The sequence below is a fragment of the Nycticebus coucang genome, chromosome 3, assembly GCF_027406575.1.
Source record: "Nycticebus coucang isolate mNycCou1 chromosome 3, mNycCou1.pri, whole genome shotgun sequence".
Lineage (NCBI taxonomy): Eukaryota > Metazoa > Chordata > Mammalia > Primates > Lorisidae > Nycticebus > Nycticebus coucang.
The window spans coordinates 5,458,080-5,479,662 of record NC_069782.1 but is presented as its reverse complement, the minus strand read 5'-3'; the positions used below and the strand labels follow the sequence as shown (position 1 = coordinate 5,479,662).

The 21,583-nt window shown below is 48.5% G+C and overlaps 1 protein-coding gene across 1 annotated transcript in view; it reads right to left on the bottom strand.

Moving 5' to 3' along the window:
* Positions 1-21,583, bottom strand: part of EFCAB6 (EF-hand calcium binding domain 6) — a 228,447-nt gene that overhangs the window by 3,894 nt on the left and 202,970 nt on the right. Inside the window, exons 28-31 of the mRNA XM_053585237.1 lie at positions 9,747-9,980; positions 7,479-7,647; positions 4,838-5,022; positions 632-781 (exon numbers count right to left, since the gene is read on the bottom strand). Of these exons, the coding sequence (XP_053441212.1) occupies positions 632-781; positions 4,838-5,022; positions 7,479-7,647; positions 9,747-9,980 (738 nt within the window). The remainder of the gene's footprint in view (positions 1-631; positions 782-4,837; positions 5,023-7,478; positions 7,648-9,746; positions 9,981-21,583) is intronic.

Sequence of the window (21,583 nt, the reverse complement as noted above, 5' to 3'; positions counted from 1 at the left end):
CACAGAGAAAAAAGGAGAATCCTTGGCTGAGATTTATACTTGACCCCAAAGTAAAGAAGTGTGAACATGCACGTGAGCTGGAGAACCATGCAGGGCTTTTGTGAGGCTGTGGGATGGGGTGCTGGACATGTGCATTTACCACTCAGGGATGCGTGTGTTTACACTGGGACAGATGACTAAGGGTGGAGCCCAGTGTGTGCCATAGGGGCTTCGCTGTCTCCTTGGGTGGCTTCATGGATCAGAGATGCTCCTCTGAGTCTGCAGTGAGGCCCTGGGGGGAGCACCCAGCTGTGGGGCTGGGGGCAGTCCCAGGCCCAGCTAGGGTACCAAGCGGCAGCCATTACCTGGAGGAAGCTGGGCTCAGGTATCGGCCTGGAGAGCTGGCCGTGTAGGTATGGAGCGTCCCATGGCCTCTAGAAAACTCTAGGAGGAGGATCTGGGGTCTGCAGGTGAGGGGCAAGTGGGCTCAGCCCTTGATAACGTGGGCCTGCGTAGGTGAGGCCTGGGACAGCTGGAGGACATCTAGCCTTCGGCAGGGGACTGGACAAGCACCCTTCTGAGCTTGTCTGGCCACTGGCGTTTGGCAGCTGTGCCCTGCTCAGAGGCCCCGGATGTGCCGGGCCGTGCTCACCTTCCTGAAGTCAGCCACGTTCAGAAGTCCCGTTCCGCCCTCGTCATAGGTCTTGAACGTGCGCCGCATCGGCCTCCAGCAGTGCATGATTTTGGGTTGAATACGCAGCAACGCGGAGTAAAAGGAAGACGTCTCAGCACCAGCTTCTTTCTAAAAAAACAAAACAAAAACAAGAAGGGGTGAGAAGGAAGCTTTATGAATGGGAAGGATGGTGGGCTCCAGGGGAGCAGAGAGCCAGCTGTGGGGCGGTGGGCTTCCTCTGTCCCCCCTCTGTCCCACTCTCCACTGGCTCTGGAACTACTTTTTTGTTTATTTTTGAGACTCTGTCTAGGTCTAGCAACCCAGATAGAGCACTGTGGCATCATCATAGCTCACAGCAACTTCAAACTCCTGGCCTCAAGCGATCTTCCTGCTTCAGCCTCCTGAGTAGATGGAACTACAGGCACCCAGCACAACACCTGGCTAGGTTTTCTATTTTTAGCAGAAATGGGGTCTCCCTCTTGCTCAGGCTGGTCTCAAACGGCTGAACTTCAGCAATCCTCCCACCTCGGCCTCCCAGAGCCCTAAGATTACAGACACAAGCTACTATGCCCGGCCTAGAACTCTTAACAATGATGCCGTCACTGCTTCTCTCACCATTATGAGTCTATGTGCAGGCTGTTTAAAATCACTGGCCCATTTCTATCTCCAGTCCCCTCCTCTGGCAACCTGGAAGGCCGGCAGGTCTCCTATCCCCATCTCACAGATTGGGAAATAAGAAGCTTAGCCCAGAAAGTGACCTGGGCTCTGACCCCAATACACCTCAGGCCTCACCAGCTCCCCGAGAATGCGAGGAGAAGGCTGGGTGCATGCTCAGTCAATTTCTATAGTTGGAGGGAAAGAAGAAATTTCAGTCTAGGTCTTCCGGTAGGTTATTATAATGAAGAGTGTTAAAAAAATATCACAAGGTTGTAATTATATCTAGTAATTAGACAGTATGCTACACTGTGATTATTTCATTTAGGTGCTATTAGATTGAAAACAAGATCCTTTAGTGTGATTTAGCCCTAATACGTTGGAATATCACAGAGGTGAACTGTAGGCGATAATGTGTAACGCACTTTGGGAAAGTTTAATTTTAACATGGTACTACACAGAACAAATTAGCACAGAGCTGAGCTGCTTTCATTTTTTACATCATTTAGCACCTATGATGGAAACTCCCCAGGTGGCCCCCCGCTCTGTTAGCTGCCAATCTGCCCCAGCAGCTGATCTGCACACCCGGGAGGGAGTACCAGGCTCCCTCTCCCTCCCACACCGGGGTTTGCCCCACAGGGCAGGCAACAGTGGTGCCTGAGCTGGCTTCCCCAAAGGATGTCTTATTGCTGCTAAAAGTTACAGAGAAAACTCTCTAATGGGTGGAAAATGAAACCACCCTTTCAGCTTCTCTGCAAGGGGACATGTGACCTAGATGCCACCTTTATGTTGGGAGCTGCTGGAGAGGGTGAGGGCTGTGACCAAGACCTCGCAGGGGCCCTACTCCCTCCTGGGAAAGCATCAGTCAGAGCAGGGGTCCTAGGAGGAAAGACAGGATGAACTAGTCTGAACCCTAGAGTGGCTCCTACAGTGGGGACGGGGGCCTGCAGCTCCCTCAATTCACATAAATGCAATCTCAGTCTGACACAGAGCAGCTTGTGGCTGGCCGCCCTTGCTGTCACATGGAGGACTGAGGGTGGGGCTGCGAGCAGGTGTGCTCTGCACTGGAGGGCCTGGCTGTGCGTTCTTCTCAGGAGAAGCCCACCAGCCACCCCTTAGAGGCCCTTAGAACCCAAAGGACCTTCCTCTTGTTTCTAGAAGGGAAAACCGAGGCCCAGAAGGGAGTGGGAGGCCGGAGCTAGCAGGGGCCTTATAGGCCACATGGTCTTCATGCTCCTCCAGCTGTGTTTCTGGGCCCAGTGAAGATCTAACGGGCACAGTCTTTTTTCTGTTCACAGAAGAATTCAGCTAGCAGAAATGTCTTAATTTTACCATTTTTTCCCCCATAAACTTAGCCTAAGTCTTTGATGCTAGTGGCTGCTTTTCGAAACTAGAACCTATGTGAAGATGGGCCCTACGTTTGCTCAGAATGAGAAACCCGGCAGTGAGCTTTCTGCCTGGCCCTACTCACCTGCTCTGGACTAACCACTCTCTCCCCATTTCCTCCAACACCTGCCTGCTGTCCAGGCAGGGTGAGGTGGACAGTATAAGGCAGGTCGCCACTATCTAGGGTCTGCCTTGCCTTTTGGTCCCTCCAGCTGAGTCAAAGGTGGCTGGAATCAGCTGTGTTTGTTTCCCCGATCGGCAATGCCAATTGTATTTATTTAACTCAACAAGAACTTAATCCAGTATTTCAGATGATGGAATCATAGCATCAGAATAACATCTTTTGGCTGCATGTTTTGGAAAGGCTGGAATGACGTGGGTCAGTGAAAACACTGGGATTGCACTGACTGTGTGTTTCAATTATGAAATTGCAAATGAAAGGTAAATATGCAGAAGAATTGTGCCCTCTGGTTGCTCTTTTATGTGTCTGTAATTTCCCCTTTGAAGAAACAGAAAAAGAAAATTGTGGACAATGTCTATAGTGTCTTATGGAGTTTACATGAGAAACCTAAGAGGAGACTTCAACCTCCGTCCCACATTCACAGAAGAGGGTCTGGCCTGAATCCAGGGGCTGACGACCCTACCCCCACCCCTGCTCTGCCTTTTCAGGTGACTGACCAGTCACTAGACTGGTAGTCATAGGGACGCTCTGGGAAGAGCCATGATAACCAGGTGTCTACCCTCTGAATAGCTGGGGAACGCAGGGTCCAGGCTACTGGTTCCATGTGGGGTCTCCAGACCCTTCTAGGGTTCCAGAAGGAGAGAAAGGAAATCTTTGAGTTCCTTCCAAAAAAGTAAATTTCTAAGCTGTTTTCGATGTCCCCAAAGCCTGGAGGAGGCCTTATCTTTACTCAGAGCCTTGGCCTCCCAGGTGTGAGCCCCCTGATATAGGGTGTGGGCTCTGGGCTCCCAATAGCCCACGGTTGTTTTAGGCTGGCCTGACAGCAGCCTGGCACTGTACGGGCCTCTAAGTCTGCAACCCCTGGGGCCTGACGGCAGCCTGGCACCATACGGGCCTCTAAGTCTGCAGTCCTGGGGGCCTGACAGCAGCCTGGCACTGTATGGGCCTCTAAGTCTGCTGCCCCTGGGACTGACAGCAGCCTGGCACCGTATGGGCCTCTAAGTCTGCAGCCCCTGGGGCCTGACAGCAGCCTGGCACCGTACAGGCCTCTAAGTCTGCAGTCCTGGGGGCCTGACAGCAGCCTGGCACTGTACGGGCCTCTAAGTCTGCAACCCCTGGGGCCTGACAGCAGCCTGGCACCGTACGGGCCTCTAAGTCTGCAGTCCTGGGGGCCTGACAGCAGCCTGGCACTGTACGGGCCTCTAAGTCTGCAACCCCTGGGGCCTGACAGCAGCCTGGCACCGTACGGGCCTCTAAGTCTGCAGTCCTGGGGGCCTGACAGCAGCCTGGCACTGTTTGGGCCTCTAAGTCTGCTGTCCCTGGGCTAGGCTGTGGACCAGTACTGGTCCATGGCCTGTTAGGAACCAGTCGGCACAGCTGGTGAGCAGAGCTTCATCTGTGTTTACGGCCGCTCCCACCCCTTGCATCAGTGCCTGAGCTCCACCTCCTGTCAGATCAGCAGCAGCTTTAGGTTCTCCCAGGAGTGCGGACCCTACTGCAACCTGCACAGATGAGGGATCTAGGTTGTGGCTCCTTATGGGAATCTAATCCTGATGACCTGAGGTGGAGCTGAGGCAGTAATGCCAGAGCTGGGGAACGGTTGCAAACACAGATCATCATTAGCAGGGAGGTCTGACTGCACAGAGGCTATAATAAATCAGTTGCCCACACACTCATATCAAAACCCCCATCCATGGAAAAATTGTCTTCCGTGAAACTGGTCCTAGTGCCAAAAAGGTTGGGGGCCACTGATCTAAGTGATGGAGAGGATGGGATGCCAAAGTCCTGCTTGACAAGTATCATATGTGTACAGAAAAGTCCGAGCAAAGTCTTTGGGGACGTCAGACAGAGGAGTCCTGGCTGGGGCAGAGCTGGGCTGGGTGCTGGCCCATCGGCCTCTCTGGAGTCTGAGTCCCATGAGTCCACCTTCCCCTGAGCCCCTTTAAGCCCCAACCCCTGCGTACCATTTTGTTTGCGTTCTGGATTTTCAGCCTCTGCAGCAGGGAGGTTTCCTTTGCTTTTAACATAAGGACGCAGCTCTGAATGAAGTCAGGGTATGCAAACTTCCCGTTGTTCCTCAGGTCATACTTCACCATGAGCTGGTGACACTCCTCCTTGCTTATGTCCAGGTTGAACTTCTCCACAAGAGCTAAAAACAAAGTGGCAGTTCAAATGGTCGGATGTGTTCATTCTTTCATTCCACACTTGCTGAGCCTCCTCGGCTGCGTTAGGCCCTGGCGTGGTCCTTGCTTCACAGAATGCACAGTTGGGGGTGGACGTATACAGAAACAGGACACAGGGAGGGGGACCTGAGTCCTGCTGCCCACACCCTCCTGGGTTTGGGTAGTCACTAGAGCTGTGGTCACAGCATATGGACAGAGACTGTAGGAGCAACAGGTAAAGAGCAGAGAGGGAGGCGAGGCAGCAGGGACAGAGAGGGGCATGTGGCAGCAGGGGAGGGCCCATGAGCCAGGTGTGGGCCTGGCTGTGGGAAGCATCAAACTTGGCCTCTACCATGTATTTTTTAACTGGGCTCCAGATACATGCTCGTGAGAGTCTGTTTAGTTATGGAAGTTTATACGTTTTGAGCTTTCATTCCAAAGACGACAGTTGATGAGGTATTCAGACGCAGTATACTCTGAATGCAAGGACCACCCTTAAGAGACAGCCACCGTGTGATCTTGGGGTTTGGGCCTGGCTCTCTGAATGGGGTTATGCTGACCACAGTGTGCATCTTCCTGGCTGCCATGAGAATGGCACATTTTTTTTTTTCATACAGAGTCTCTGTCACCCTGTGTAGAGTGCTGTGGTGATATCATAGCTCACAGAGACCTCAGACTTTTGGGCTGAAGTGGTCCTCTTGCCTCAGCCTCCCAAATAGCTGGGACCATAGGCACCTGCCATAATGCCCAGCTATTTTTAGAGACAGGGTCTTATTCTTGCTTAGGCTGGTCTTGAACTCCTGAGCTCAAGCAATCCACCTGCCTGGGCCTCCCAGAGTGCTAGGATTATAGGTCTGAGGCACCACACCTAGCCCTAAGGCTGGCACATCGTAACATGGAAATAGCAACATTCACCTGTGCTCTGCACTGGCCCTCGTGCTGGGCTCTCTTGCTGGTTTATAAAGATAACACTTCTTTTAGAGTGATAACTCATAATTGAAAGAGACTTATATGAGATATTTGTTTTAATTTATTAAACTGAGACTTTGATTTGACATCATGAAAGAACAAAGTGTGAAGGAGCGGAATACGGTGTTAGTTGCTGAGGCTAAGCAGGAAACCAGAGGAAGCAGACTTCCCACAAAGGCCGCTGCAAGCCCAGCCAGGGTCAGGAGCAGCGGGGCATGGCCCATGCGCAGACTCTGGGGCCCACCAGGGCACAGCACAGCGGGAGGTCTGGGAGCCCACGGGCAACTCTCCTAACAGTACCTCTAATGTTCTGAATTACAGAGGCCATCAGTGTCAAATAGAAAATACAGAATGACTTTTGAAGATTAATCCTTTTTATTTTACGGTATTGAATTTTGGATGTACTACTGACGTCTGCCAAGCTTATCAGAATCATAGGCTGGTGGCTTCAATGAGTTCATGGTTAAAAATAAAATAGTAGTAACAATAAGGATAATATCACAAGTTAAGGTTTATCATGGTCAAACTCCAAAGAACTAACTAAAAAATCAAGTGGAACGCACCAAACAAATCCCAAACAACCAACTCAATTAAAAAATGGGCAAAGGCTGGGTGCGGTGGCTAACCTATAATCCTAGCACTCTGGGAGGCTGAGGTGAGTGGATCCTTTGAGCTCAGTAATTGGAGATCAGCCTGAGCAAGAACAAGACCTCATTTCTACTAAAAGTGGAAAAATTAGACAGACTTAGTGGTGGGTGCCTATAGTCCCAGCTACTCAGGAGGCTGAGGTAAGAGGATGACTTGAGCCCAGGAGTTCGAGGTTGCTGTGAGCTGTGATGCCATGGCACTCTACCCAGGGTGACAGAGTGAGACAGAGTCTCAGAAATAAAGGCGTCTGGGTATTAGGAAGAAGAGGGCCTAAGAAGCAGAGGAATGACATGGTCAGACTTATTTTCCTGTAATGAAAATGTTATATCAACAGCATGAAGCAATTGGTTAAAGTACAACTCAACTAGTTTAATTTTTTAAGTTGATCAAACTGATAGATGTTGAAAAACTGATAGCAGGGAGTAGATGTTGCCAGGAGTAGAGCCCCAGGATCACAGGGTGCGGGGGATGGGGGGTGCAGAGTGTCCCCACCACCCACCTCCGCTGCCTCTCCACTCCTCTGCTGTCAGAGCCCGTGAACATTTGCACTGCCCACAGCACAGCCAGGTCTGCGGTCTCTAATGCTCAAGGCAGTGGCGTGTGGATTTTATCATGCGGATGTGCACCTGCTTGGTGGCTGTGGGCAGGAGGTGGATTAGGAGACTTCTGTGCGGCCTGCACCTCAACCCAGAAGCGCCCGCTGGTGGCTGGTTCTAAATACCACCCTCTTGCCTCCATCACAGGGTGTGGGTCTGTGCCCAGTGGGAAGGGCCTCTTGGCACAGAGTGCGACCACGCATTATCACCAGGACAGAACAGACACAAACCGAGGAACTCTGCTGCCGTGATCTCCCCGTTTCTGTTCAGGTCCTTCTCTTTGCATTCCTTCAGGAGCTGCCGCCAGCAGCCCTGGATTCTCCTCCTGAGCTTGCTCTCTATGGGCTCGCAGTTCTGCAAGGGGAGGGCATTCGGGGACGCAATCGCACTCGCTGGAGTCTAGCGGGAAAGAGAAGAAAACTGGCTTTTAACTGGAGATTTACAATGGAAGTAATAAGGAAACTTACAGATAGGATTCAGGTTTTGAGGTTCACAATTTTATAGGCAGAATTAGCCCAGAAATAAAACATAGATAGTAATTTTACGATTTAAGGTTTACTTCCATCAGTGGACTGTATGTATTTGTGCCAAAACATAATAACCAAAATAATTTTGAAAATGAGTATATAGCCAAAGTTCAGACATAAAGAGAGGCATTTAAATGTGTCGCTGGTGTGTGTGTGTGTGTGTGTATAAGTGACAATGGCATATTTTTCACTAGAGGAAGAGTTTTATTAAAGAAAGGAATTTACCTCCTGTCATTTGCATAAAGCAAAGACAAAGCCTGTAAACATTCACAGAATATCTGTTATTTTGAAATTATGTGGACCAAGAATGAGGCTGTTCTCTGCTTTATTATATTTTCCATTTAAAGCTAGAGAGTGAGTTTAATCTCACCCAGACTTTCCCCCTGACCGCCTTCTCCATACCTGGTCACTGAACCCAGTAATTTACCCAACTCAGTTGGGCTCCAGGTCTTTCTTCGAAACCCTGCGCCTTCTGCTGTGAGGTTGGTAACTATACCCTTCTTTCAGACCAAAAGCTTAGAGGCCTCCCTGGGTCTCCCCTCTCCTTGTTATCCCACATCAAGTCCATCAGGGCCCACGGCGCTGTCTTGAGGACACAGCCAGAGTCTGGCCCCTGTACACGAGCTCTCCACCCCAACTTTGCTCCTGGCCACCACGGATGGCCTCTGCCAGACTTCACGGCCTCCCTGCTCATCACAGGTCATATCCCCTCAGCATCCAGAGGTGTCTTTAACGAGTCCCTCAGGTCATGTCCCTCCACTGCCCCTTTGAGTGAGTGCCAAAGTTCTCACAGGGGCTGTCCAGGCCTGTGTGTGTGTCCTGAGGCTGCTGTAACAGGTCACCACAAACTCAGTGGCTTAAACCCACACAGCTCTAATATCTCACAGCTCTGGAGGGCAGAAGCCTGACCTGAGCCTCGCTGGTGTCCAGGGGCTGTAGGGCAGAGTCCGTTTCTCTGCCTTCCCAGCATACAGGCTTCCATTCTCCTGGCTCACGGTCCCCTCCTCCCTCTTCAAAGCTAGCAAGGTTGGGTGGAGTCTCTCTAACACTGACCTGTCTGCTGCCTTCAGATCCCCATTGGCAAACCTCTGTGATCACTCAAAGCCTACCTGGTACTCAGGATATCTTTCCTGTCCACAGGCCCATGGACAGGCAGCCTCCATTCCATCTGCTGCCTTGGGAAGGGTTCCACGGGCACCCACACCTCTGGGCAGCTCCTGCCCCCTCATTCTGCTCTGCGTACCACCTTTAGCTTAGTAAACACCTATCTACTCCTCAGAAGCAGGGCCTTCATCCATGCCCAGCGCAGCGCAGGTCTGCAGCACGTACTTGTGGAATGAGCAGGGGCCCCGGGAGGTCGCCTCTGGGTGTCACCATGCTCTACACACAGTGAGGGCGGCACTATGAGCCCAAGCGGTGTTATCTCAACACCCTGCCCGGAAGGCACTGTCATCCCTCCTCACACACAAGGGAAGAGCCTCTGCACTCCCAGGGCTCAGTTAGATGGGCCTGGGCTTGAAATTGCTCTCTCTGTGTCCACCAAGGACCAAGAGCACACGAGGCATGGCTTAGAGCCTCACTGCCTTCTACGGTAAGGCAGGGGCGATGACACTTACCTGGGGGCTGTGGCTGCACAGTGTGGGGTACTTGCTGTCCCACCCAAAGATGCCAGGAGGAGCCCCATGGATATTCACCCTCCGTCCTGCCTCCCTTCCGCCTCGTACCCTCTTTCCTCTTCTCTCTCACCTCTTCCCCTCTTCCCACCTCCTCCTGCCCCCCTCCCTCGCACTGCACCCTCAGGGGAGCAGATGCTCCAGTGTCCCCACCCCAGGCTCACCTGGGGGCCAGCTTCTCAGTCACTGGAGCCCGGGCTGGGGAAGACCGGCCCCCCAGCTCGCCCTCCCTCCTGTCCAGAGGGACCTGTGGGTTTGGCATGAGACTCATGCACCCTTGAAGGGAGGGAGAACTCACACAGGGGTGACTCCGGGACTTGAGCCCTGCTCTCAGGTCCTGAGAAGGTGCTGCCGACATGGCAGATCTGGCCCTCTCAGAGAGTTCTGGAACACTGCTCCCCCTCTGGGCCTCAGCGGAGTCACCAGCGGCTGGTGGCGTTGCCGGCCTCTCGGAGCTGAACCTGCACAGGAAGTCCAGGCAGCGCAGCCTGCCCTTGCTGTTGACCGGCATCTCGTTCCAGAGCCTGTTGAACTGGCGGAGAAGCAGAGTGGTTCCCTGTCAGTGCACGCCCAGAGGGAAGCCACCTGTGCTGTTGAGAAGTGGCTGGGGAGGGCGGGAGGGCACTCACAGGGGCTGGCCAGGTCCAGGCCACGACAAGAAAGAAATTAAAAAAGACAAAAGCCCATTTGGCCTCCACTTGGTGGAAGCCTCCGGAAGCTGCAAAAGCAAAGACAGGATTATTCATGGCTTCTGCAGGACATTTTTTAATTGAATTGGGCCTTCAGTGAGCACTTTAAGGCCATTAAATCTTGTGATTAGTCACAGTGCCTGAGCTGCAGTGTATACGAACATTTGGGAGAAAATGAAATCAAAGCCCGGGCGCACCTTCGTCCCAGGGAGGCCCAGTCACACTCACTCCTCATCCTTGCAGGCCCACCTGACTTCTGTGACAGCTCACCAGGTTACTGGCCCTTGGCCACTGAGTGTGCATCCACAATTTATTTTACCCTAAGGGCAAAGAATGTCTTCCCACAAGATGAAAAGGGAGGCGTTTGGAAAACTGGGGAGAAGTTTATGGCTTTGCATTGTTGTGGTCTGACACCACAGACTGTAGCAAAACCACAGGCCCTGCACAGATAGAACAAAATGTCTCAGTGCATCCTAAATGAGCCACTTCTGATGACTGGAGGGCTTTTAGGGAGCCAAGAAGAATGGGGCTTACTTCCAATTTGATTTTATGGACATCCCCTGAAGCCTGAGGGCGGCTGCAGCACCATTGGCAGGAGAGGCCTCCCGGGCTCCAGGGGTACAGGGAAGCTCAAACCCCATCCATCCCTCCCCTCCTCACTTCTTCCCCTTGAAGCCTGGGCTTTGGCAGAAACTGAGTTTGCTTCTGGGACTCCACTGGGGTTTTCCAAAAGCAAATTAAAAGGGACCAGATCAGGCTGTATTTGAATTCCCTGAAATGAAGTAGTGAGGGGTGGAAGAGAAGGAAATGTTCTAGGTCCTGAAAAGGCAAAAAGGTTTAGCCTGGGACAACACTCTCTATTTATTTGCATTTTGTTTAGAGATAATTATAAATTTGTAGGAAGCTACAAGGATAGTAAAGAGAGAGCTCCAGGACCCTTTATCCAGATTCCATTATGGTTACATCTTACGTAACAACACCAAACCCAGGGACTGACTATGGCACAGTGTGTGGGTAGCTTGTCATTTTATTACACAGGTAGATTCATGTTGATTTAACTTTGATCAAGAAGGAGAAACTGGGGGCAGGGGGGCAGAGCAAGATTGCACACCAGAAGGTTCATTCAGCTGAGATCTCCTAGAGCAGTGGTTCTCAACCTTCCTAATGCCGCGACCCTTTAATACAATTCCTCATGTTGTGGTGACCCCCAACCCATAAAATTATTTTCATTGCTACTTCATAACTGTAATTTTGCTACTGTTATGAATTGTAATGTAAATATCTGATATGCATGATGTATTTAGGCGACCCCTGTGAAAGGGTAAGGGGTCGCGACCCACAGGTTGAGAACCGCTGTCCTAGAATGAGTGGGGGAAAAGAGCAGGGACCTTACCCAGAGTCACAGCTCAAGGGGCACAGCAGGAGATGGTGAACTGGATACAGGTATGATCTGGAGTGGGGGAAATCTGATGCATTAGGCAAATGATTACAACTGGCTGGGATCAACTGCCCCCCCAAGAGGCCTGGGGTGGGAGGAAGCCTTTCCAGAGCTTTCAGTTGTTAGAGGAAGCTGCGCATTGAGTGGAAAGCTTGGCAGAGTGGGGAGACTTGAACGGAGTACAGAAACTAGATTTGAATGCCAGTGGAACTGGATTTGCCATAGGTTTGGTAGCTGGAGAGGCAGCCATACTGAGACGGTCTTGGCGGCCAGCGGGCTGCCATTGTGGGAAGGTCATGAGAAGGTTTTAGCAGGGGCTGAAGCACAGCCTTCTTAATTCTGCCTGCTGGGGTCAGAACTCCACTCTTGGGATAGGCTGAGGGACTCCCACACCCCACGAGAACTGGAGTGAGGGGGCACTGTGAGACCTGCCCACGCCAGGCCCACCCCAGGCCCACCCTAGGCCCACAGGCCTCTCTTCTGTCATTTCAGATTGGGACATTCCTGTCTCCAAGCCACACCTCGAGTTTGCCAGTTTCCCCTGCTCTGGGCCCTGGGTACACCACCCAGCACCGCCCATCATCCTCCCACCCAAGCGAAGTTTGATTCCACACAGCTACTTGCTCATCCTTGCTTGACCCTCACAGGCCCCCCTGCACCATGCTCACCAGCAGGGCTTCCACGGTAACAGGGGCTCTCTCCGCCCTTCCCGGTATGTGCCCTTCCCTGTTCTCCGTGGTCACCACTCCGAGCCATTTCCGCTCCCTAAACACCCAGTGTGGCCCGTTCACTCTCAGCTGATAATCTCGTCTCATATTTCATAGAGAAAACACCCATTACATCAAATTAACTGCCTCTGTGCTCCCACCCCATGGCTACCGGACGAAGGTCTCTGCTCCCTTTTGAGGCCGCCCTCCTCCTGTCTCTGGTATGTCCCCTGTAGCCTGCCGGGGAAGTAAAGCTATCACACCCGCGTTTCCTTGTAGCAGATACAACTGCCAGAACCATGCAAGGAGGGAATGAGCCACCAGCCGGCAGTCAGCTCTCCCTGGATGTCAGCTTGGTGACAAAGGTATTTGGTTCTACGTCCTGTCCCCTTAGCACCACAGACACTGAACTTCTCCGTGAGGCAGTGGCAGTGGGTGTCTTTTGGAAGAGCCTCACAGTGGGGTTGGGTGTGTCCTAGTTGCTGTGGCTCCTGCCTGTGGGGCATCCTCCCTGGTCCCCCATCCCTACCAGAGTTCTGTAAGATCCTAACACCCTTAAAAAATCCCTTTCTGCTTGAACTGGCCTGAGCTAAGAGTGCTGAACAATTCACAAAAGTAACAAAAGATGTCTACAAATAAATCACCAATTAAAAAAAAAGATACTCATGGGTGGCGCCTGTGGCTCAAAGGATTAGGGCGCAGGTCCCATATGCTGGAGGTGGTGGGTTCAAACCCAGCCCCGGCCAAAAACCGCAAAAGAAAAAAAAAAAAAAAAGATACTCTTTTCTGGCCATGACATAATACAGATAGAAACCAACCACAAAAGATCCTACCTGGAAAATGAAAACTTCCCTTCTAAACAGCTTCGCGAGGTCTCAGGCATTATGGTGGTCTGGACATCTTAATAAGCCTTCCTTCACAAAACACCCAGCTGCTGGATAAATATTCTTGAAAAAATACTTTTAAGTTCAATGTGGAGCCTACAAAGAAGTATAGGAAAGCTTAATGGCCAGGAAACCTGCTGACCCCAATGGTAGACAAGAGCCGATCCAGGGGGGGCCTCAGGGCACAGGCCGGAGCCGCAGTTCCTTGCACAGAGAGCCATGTCACCTTCTGGGCCCATCTGACTGTGCTGCAGGCTGGACACAGGCCTTTCCTACAGTCTGGGGTCTTTGGGGGGTCTGAATCCAGTCCAGCCTCTCTAGGGTGGAGGAGCCAGTGTAGCGCCAGGCTGGGCATCCTCGGCACTCGGAAGGAGGCAACACAAATCATGGTGTCAAAAACCATCCTCAGCGCAGGCCCCTCAGGATTGCCCCAGATTAAGTTCAGCCAAATACAAGCTCTCAATGAAATAAAAATTCCTGAATACACGAAGAGGCAAGTCACCACCAGCGTGAGTTGGCAAAAACAAGCTAAGCCAGATTTAGACTTCAGATATCAGAATTATTTGTTGGGGGAATATAACATGATCATATGCAAAACAGTTAAAGAAGTAAACATTGGCATAAAAATGGACAAAAAGCAATCTACGAAATAGCTAAAGGAGTAAACATGGGCCTTCAAAATCAGCAAGGGGTAGATACCATCAAAATTGATGAGCTAGATTTTCAGTGATAGATAAATAAAATTCCTTGAAATAAAAAATATAATCATTGAAGAAATTTTAGATAGTCACTGTATAGATTAAATACCAGATTAGATGCAGCTGATGAGAGAATTGAGAAACTTGAAGATAGACTGGAACAGGGGTTCTCAAACTTCAGCACATGGGACTCACTTGGAGAGCTTCCCCTGCAGCTGGCTGGGCCCTACCCACAGAGCTTCTGACTCTGGAGATGTGATTTGCAGAATACAGACAAGACACCAGCTTGGCAGCAACATCAGTGAGAGCCAGAAGACAGTAGAATGATTTTTTTTTTCTTTAGGAATTGAGAGGAAATTTCTGTCAATGTAAACTTGTCTATTTCATGAAGAAAGAAAATGATCTCAGAAGAAAGGTTTAAGACGTAAGGAATATGGAAGATAACAAGTAAATACCAGCTATCTAAAGCCTATCAGTCTCAGGGTTAGTTTGTAGAGAAGAAATAATAAGATAGATAGATCTAAAATATTAAATAGAAATGACCTATGGGGAAAATCAGAGTTACAGCAATTTAATATCCTTGTATGCCTAGAAAAACACTGAAAACACTGCTGGACTTCCTGCTCTGTTTTTGTTACATATGATGCAATTTCAAGGGCAATAGCCATGTATTTGTTAAAAGAACAGAAATGGATATATAACTTCCAAAAAACATAGGAGGAAAAAGGAATTTTAAAAAGCTCATTTAATAGAAGATAATAAGGGTTTTAAAAACAATAAAAAGAGGTGAATACTGAATGGAAAGCATAATATTAGATAACAGAAATAAATCCATATACATCAGTAATCACAATAAATGTAACTGGATCAAACATCCATATAAAGAAAAGAGATGATTAGCCTGGATTTTTAAGTTCCACTTATATGCTGCTTATAATACATACACACAACATATAAATCACAGATGGGCCAAAGATTGTTTTTTTTTTTTAAGTTAAAAATAGATATGCCAAGTAAGCACTAAATTAAAAAAAGCCAGGGTAGTTATATTAATATCACATAAAATAGACTTTAAGCCACAAACTATTTCCAGGAATAAACAAGACTATTACATGATGATACAAAGTTCAATTCATTAGGAGGATATAATAGCTTTAAATCTGTATATACTTAAAAACAAAAAACCTAACCTTGAACACACACACACACACACACACATATATATAAAATAAAATCAGACATAATTATAAGAATTTGGTAAATCTACCATTACAGTGGGAGATTTTAACATGCCTCTCAGTGATTGATGGACTAAACAGGTTAAAAATTCATTGAAGGTCAGAAATAACAAGCTTGTTTTGATCAACATATGTGGGACTCTTCGTGCAGCCACTAGAGGCCGAGCATCCCATCTACCCACAAACAAACCATTCATATAACATGACCACACATCAGATCTCAACATATTTCCAAGAAGATAAGTGATTATATTATTTTATCTAATTAAAATGGAGTTAATCGATAAGTTAATAACTTAAAAAAATTGGGAACAAAAAAATCACATTTCTAAATGTTTTATGGATTGAAGGAATCAAAATGGAAATAAGAACTATAGTGAACCAAATTATAATTTTAAAATTACATCTCAAAACTTGGATGCTGCTAAAGTGGTAATTAGAAGCAAATATATACTTTTAAGTCCTCATTAAGATAGGAAGAATAGCTGAAATTAAAAAGCTATGGCTAACTTCAGCTAACGCAGAAGGAATGAGATAATAAAGATAAAAGAGCAGAAATTAATAAAACAGAAAAGTGATATAATAATAGAATCTATAAAATCAGAAGTTGATTCTTTGAAATGACTAATAAAACAGGCAAATTCTGGCAAGAGTAAGCCAGGGGAAAAATAATATTAGAAAAAGGAAGTGTAACTAGAGATTCAGTAGAGATTAAAAAGAGGATATTATCAACAATTCTATGCTAGTAAATTTGAAGACTTAGAGAAAAATGGACAAATTCCTGTTTTAAAAAAGCCACTAATCTGACAAAAAGACGAAAGTCTAAATAGCTCTCCAACCCTGAAAGAAACACAATTAACATTTACAAAATCTTCCCTGGGCAGTCGGAAGTTCCAATCTTACCCAAACTCTTCTGGAAAAACAGGAAAAATGGATTAGCCCCAAATTCCATCTACAAAGCTAGTGTCATATTGATATCAAAGCCAGACACAGAAAACATGAGCAGGAGAAAATAACAGATTAATGTCATATCGTGGATGCAAATAACACACAAAAAACTTCCCAACTGAATCCTGCATTGTAAAAACACTTTTAATATATCACGGCCAAATTTGGCTTATACCAGGAATTTAAGTTTAGTTTAAAGTTAGAAAGTCCATTAATGTAATGCACTATATTAAGAAATCACAACAATCAGAAAAGCTATCGCACAATAGACACAGGGAAAGCATTGGATAAAATTCAACATCTGTTCATGGTTAACAGCTCTTAGCAAAATAGTAATAAAGGGAATTTTACATTTGATAAAGAATATCTATAAAATATATCAAGAAAGCATATTAAATCTTAAAAATTTAAAAGCACAAATTATAATCAAGGACAAAACAAAAAGGCTCACTATGTATCCCAACTTCTATTTAACCTTGGACTGAAGGTTCTAGACATTGCAATAAGGCAAGAATAAGGACTAGGGAGCTATTGAGACGAGAAAAGAAACTCTGACCGCCATTACTTACAGATATTATTTGAGGATATTATCTACACTCAAAATTATCTACTGAAAAATTATTAGAGTTAACAAGAGAATTTAGCAAGGTGGAGACACCAGTAACAGAAAGTGTAATTTAACAAAACAGAATTAGAAATATTTTTCTAACAGCATTAGAAATATTTTATTATAATAAAAACATAAAGAACTTAAGGGTGTAAAAGTCCTCTAGGCAGAAAATTATGGCACTAAATTAGAGACAGAAAGGAAACCCTATATAGAGATTGATAGAACATGTTGGTAGATAAGGCTTGATACAGAGATGATTTCATTTCTCTCTAAAGAGATACAATGATTTAATGTAAATTCAATAAAAATTTCAACAGAGCTCTTTGTGAAAATTGGCCAGATGATCCTAAAATGTCCATAGAAAGCAAGAGGCTCAGGCTCGACACCTGTAGCTCAAGCGGCTAAGGTGCTAGCCACATACACTAGAGCTGGCGGGTTTGAATCCAGCCCAGGCCTGCCAAACAACAATGACAACTACAACCAAAAAATAGACAGGCGTTGTGGCGGGCGCCTGTAGTCCCAGCTACCTGGGAGGCTGAGGCAGGAGAATCGCTTAAGCCCAGGAGTTGGAGGTTGCTGTGAGCTGTGATGCTACGGCACTCTACCCAGGGTGACAACTTGAGGCTCTGTCTCAAAAAAAAAAAAAAAAAAAAGGAAAGAAAAAAAGCAAGAGGCTCAGCTTAAGACAGACAGTTGTGAAGAAGAGTGAACCAGGAGGGTCTGCCCCAACTAATAGCAGGACACGTAAGGCTAAAGTAATTTAGATATGGCGGCATTAATACAAGAACAGAAAAAAAAGACCCATGGAACAGAACAGAGTCCAGAGGCAGACCCGTACGTATGTAGCTCAGTGAGGAAGGCACATAATTCAAAAAATGGTGCTGGGAAAACTGTTCATCCAGATGGAAAAATTTGTGGAGCCCTATCTCTTACAAATGAAGAAAAATGTATTCCAGGTATCAAAATGCAAAGTGAAAGCTTGAAAATGTTTAGAACAGAATCAAGGTTAGGCCTCTAGTCACACCATCTTGAACAAGCCTCATCTCGGAAGCTAAGCCGGATCAGGCCTAGTTAGTTCTCGGATGGAAGAAAATAAGTTACTATCTTGGGGATAAGTAAGGCTTTCTCAGCCTGAGCACACAATGGAGATGGTAAACGAAGAGATGGATAGACTTGATTACATTAATTAAAGTGGGGGTTTTTCATCAGAGGACACACACAGACATGTCCTCCCACTCCATCTGTGGCTGCTCAGTCTCCTTTTCTGGTCCCTCCCTTGACTTTTGAACATAGGGAGGCCCAGGATCCACCTACATTCCTGACACTTAAACTACTCCCCATGTGCTAGGGACACCCATCCGGGCTCTTCCCCAGATGCCGTCCGCCAGCCCACCTCCTGACTGCACAGCTGCCCCTGCACATCCACTTTGGACCTCCCCGACCTGCACCAACCCCGTCCCTGCCCCGTCCTGCCCCTCCCACAGCCTCTCCACCTCCGCTCTCCTGTGCTCCCCCTTTCTCTCTCACCCTACATCCCACTGGCTCCGACTCTGGTGTGGTTCCATCCCTCCTTACCCTTCCTTTGCCACCAGGATCACCACTCGCCCCCGGGACCTGCTCTCCCACCTCTGCCCCACCTGCACTCAGCTCTACACAGCAGCCAGGGCCACAGTCGACCACACCAGCAGCCCTGTGCTCAGGCCCTGCAGCCTTTTCTTGTCACTGTGAAGAAAAGGCAAGTCCTGCCTCAGGGCTCAGGTCCTATGTGACCAGCTGCCCTGCTCTGACCCAGACCACCACCCACCCCTGTATAGCACTGTCTTCTTTCTCAGACTTGCCACACGGCCTGGACACTCGTGTCCTCTGCTGTCCCTGGCTGCCAGGTGTTTGCTCCAATGTCACCCTCCTTCGCAGCCTGCCCTGTTCGCAAGCGTGTCTCTCCCGGCTCCCTGTCCTTCCTCCCTTCCTACCCTTCTCATGCCCTCTATAGCATCAGTCCCCACCCCTCTTACTTTTTCTGTCCCCTGTCTGGATGCACGGCCCGAGACCCCACAAGCAGGGCTGGCCGTGCAGCTGGCCTGCCGGCAGCAGCCCTACCACCACACACGGCTGCTCTCCTGGGACGCTCCCTCTGTGTGCAGCTCTCTCTGGCGTCTGCACGGAGATGACTCCCAGGAACCCAACATCGTGACCTCAGGGAAACTGACTGACCCCTCGGTCCAGGCCAAGTCCCTGCTACGTCATCTCAGTGTCCAAGTAGGGAGTGGCGTGTGATTACACAAGTAATGCACACCTGCTGTGCAGCAGCTCTCTCCTCTTGGACATGGGCTCCAACGCGGTGGAGGGCAGACCTGCTGTGTTCCCAGGGCCACCTGATGCACTGTGGGTCCCGGTACACGGACATGTGCTGCCTCTGGGCACCCAGTGCAAAGTCAGGACAGATGGCTACGTATCTGAGGACACGAGGAGAAGGAGCAGCGGTGAGAAAGGGGGAAACAGGGGCAAAGAGGGTGGGCTGGGCTGGGCAGCTCCACAGGTGGAGGTGTAGTCAGGAAAGGCTCCCCTCTGCAAGGAGGGGCCTGGAAGGAAGGGCAGCATCAGCTTGGAGAGACATGGGCTGGGCTGGGGCCGCGCCAGGCAGAGGCGGGACAGGCTGAACTGGCTGGAGGGTGGGGCCTGCGTGAGCCTGTCGAGCATTGCACACTTTGCAGGGAAGACGCAAGCTCAGAGAGGCCCTGTAACCTGTGCAAGGTCACACAGGGCAGAAGCGGGATTGAAACCCAAGCCTGCCACCTGAAGGGTTGCTTTTCTGTGAGCACCACTGTCTTGCGCCTCCTAGGGGTGTCTGTTTTAGGGACACTGTATCTAAAATGTCCAGAAACATTTGACAGTTTCTTTCCCTAACATAGGTGCATATTAAAGCTCCTGAAGCTGTCACTAAAGCTGATCAAAGTTGCTTTGTGGGGGGAGGCTCTTAGCTGTGGGTCTCTATTGTTTTAACTAACACCCTGGCAGACCAGTTCGGAGCCTTTAATCACATACTTTCTACAAAGTCGAACATTTCAACTCTGTCTACTCTCAAAGTCGCTCTCCTTTTCTGAAAGGTTAATTGCATCAAAAGGTTTCAAAAGACGTTGCAGAGTGCGTAAGTCAAGAAAGCTGCCCCTCAGATCCCCGAGTGTTGAATTTTTTTCTTTTTTTTTTTTTTTTTTTAGCGTGAGATAAGTTTCTATACTGCAGATAAACTAAGTCATGAAATCTGGAATTAAAATGTTATTTCATATGGTTGGAACTGTGCCACGTCTCCAGTGAACTCTTTAGAGAAATGACATGAGGCATCTAGAGACGTCAGGAGTACAAGTGAGTTCTGTGTTGTACTTCACCAGACACTGTGCCTTCCACCAGGAAGGTCAGGCAAAGCAGCTCACGCAGGGAGAAAACATGTGTATCTCTGGGGATGTTGCTGTTTACTAGCCCATGTCCTTCCCAAATATAGCACAACTTCTGCTAATCATCCCCCCACTTAAACCGTGATGTACTTTGCCGGAGTCTGATGCTCTTGACGATGCAGACTGGGTTTGACATGTCTGCTTATTTTTAGAAAGCAACATTTAAAACGGAATGCTTAATTTTATTGGGTGGGGGGAGACTTGATGTGCTGGGGATGGTGAAGTTTTCTTGGTGGACAATTAAAATCAATTTCTCTGTTATGAATGCCGGGCATGGCAGTGTGTCATCAATTTATATCTATAAGGAGAGTAAAATTCTACTCATTTAGATGAAATGAAAAATCCTTATTAGTAAAGCCTTCATTAGGTGGCCACATAAAGTAGTAAATGCAACTGTATTAATTTCAAAGGTTTACTTTCACTTTACTGAGAGAAGTATTTGCAAATATAGATTTTGCTTAGCTTTGATGTTCTATGGGACAGAATCATTTGGAAATAGCACTTTATTTTGCTTAGCAAAAATGATCACACCAAAATGCCTTGAATCAGTGATATTTTAGGAAAGTGAAATTTGCTGTTCATATTCTGAATGTCTTTAACAAATGCATTCTTTAGGGCAGTGAGTGCAGAAGCCTGAATATGCCCAGGGGGTGGACATGATGATCAGCCCTCCCTATTAATACTTTCAAGTCCTTATCCTGAAACTCTGATCAAATGAGACAAGAGGTTGGAATGCTCCACCGTGGAGGTGACAGAGTGACATTTCCACCTGCAGGGGTGTGCAGCAAGCTCCTTGGAGTGAACCTGAGCAGAACCAGGAGGAAGGAGAGGGGTGGAGTTGCTCTGCAAGTATTTTGTGATCTTATTTTTTTATGTGAATTATTCCCTGGGAATGGGATATTGATTCGTTGGGGAAATGGAGGGGCTTGTAGTACATTTCTGGGGTGAAGGGCAATTGGCTTTTGCAGTGGGAACAGAGGTGCTCTGTGTCACCTGGCCGCTCAGCCAGTGGGCTGTCAAGGTGGCAGGGGGCCAGGGAGGAGGAAAGCACCCCTGACAGGCCCCCATGATGCTGGCATTTAGTGCGACTCTGACTGAAGTCCATAAGGACAGGGGCTCATTTCCAAAATTCTTCCCTCCTAACAATACCATGGCAAGGCAGACCCTCAAGACACCACGCCACTAGGATGTGTATGCTCTTGGCCTTGGAAGGTCATGAAGGGCCAAAGAGGCCCAGGTGGCAGGTCGTTAGATCCTTCAAGCTGAAGGAGAGCTCAACTCAGTCCTGGGGGGACCCCCTCCTGGGAGTTTTGTGCTGGGGAGGAAGGCCTTACAGAGAGAGGGCCTGTGTCTGGCCTGTGTCCAGCCTGTGTCTGGCCTGTACACAGTGGAGAGGCCTGCTAGGGGTGGGCGTCTCCCCAGCGTGCTGAGAGCAGCAGCCCCACAATGTGTGACATCACCAGCGCCTGGCTGT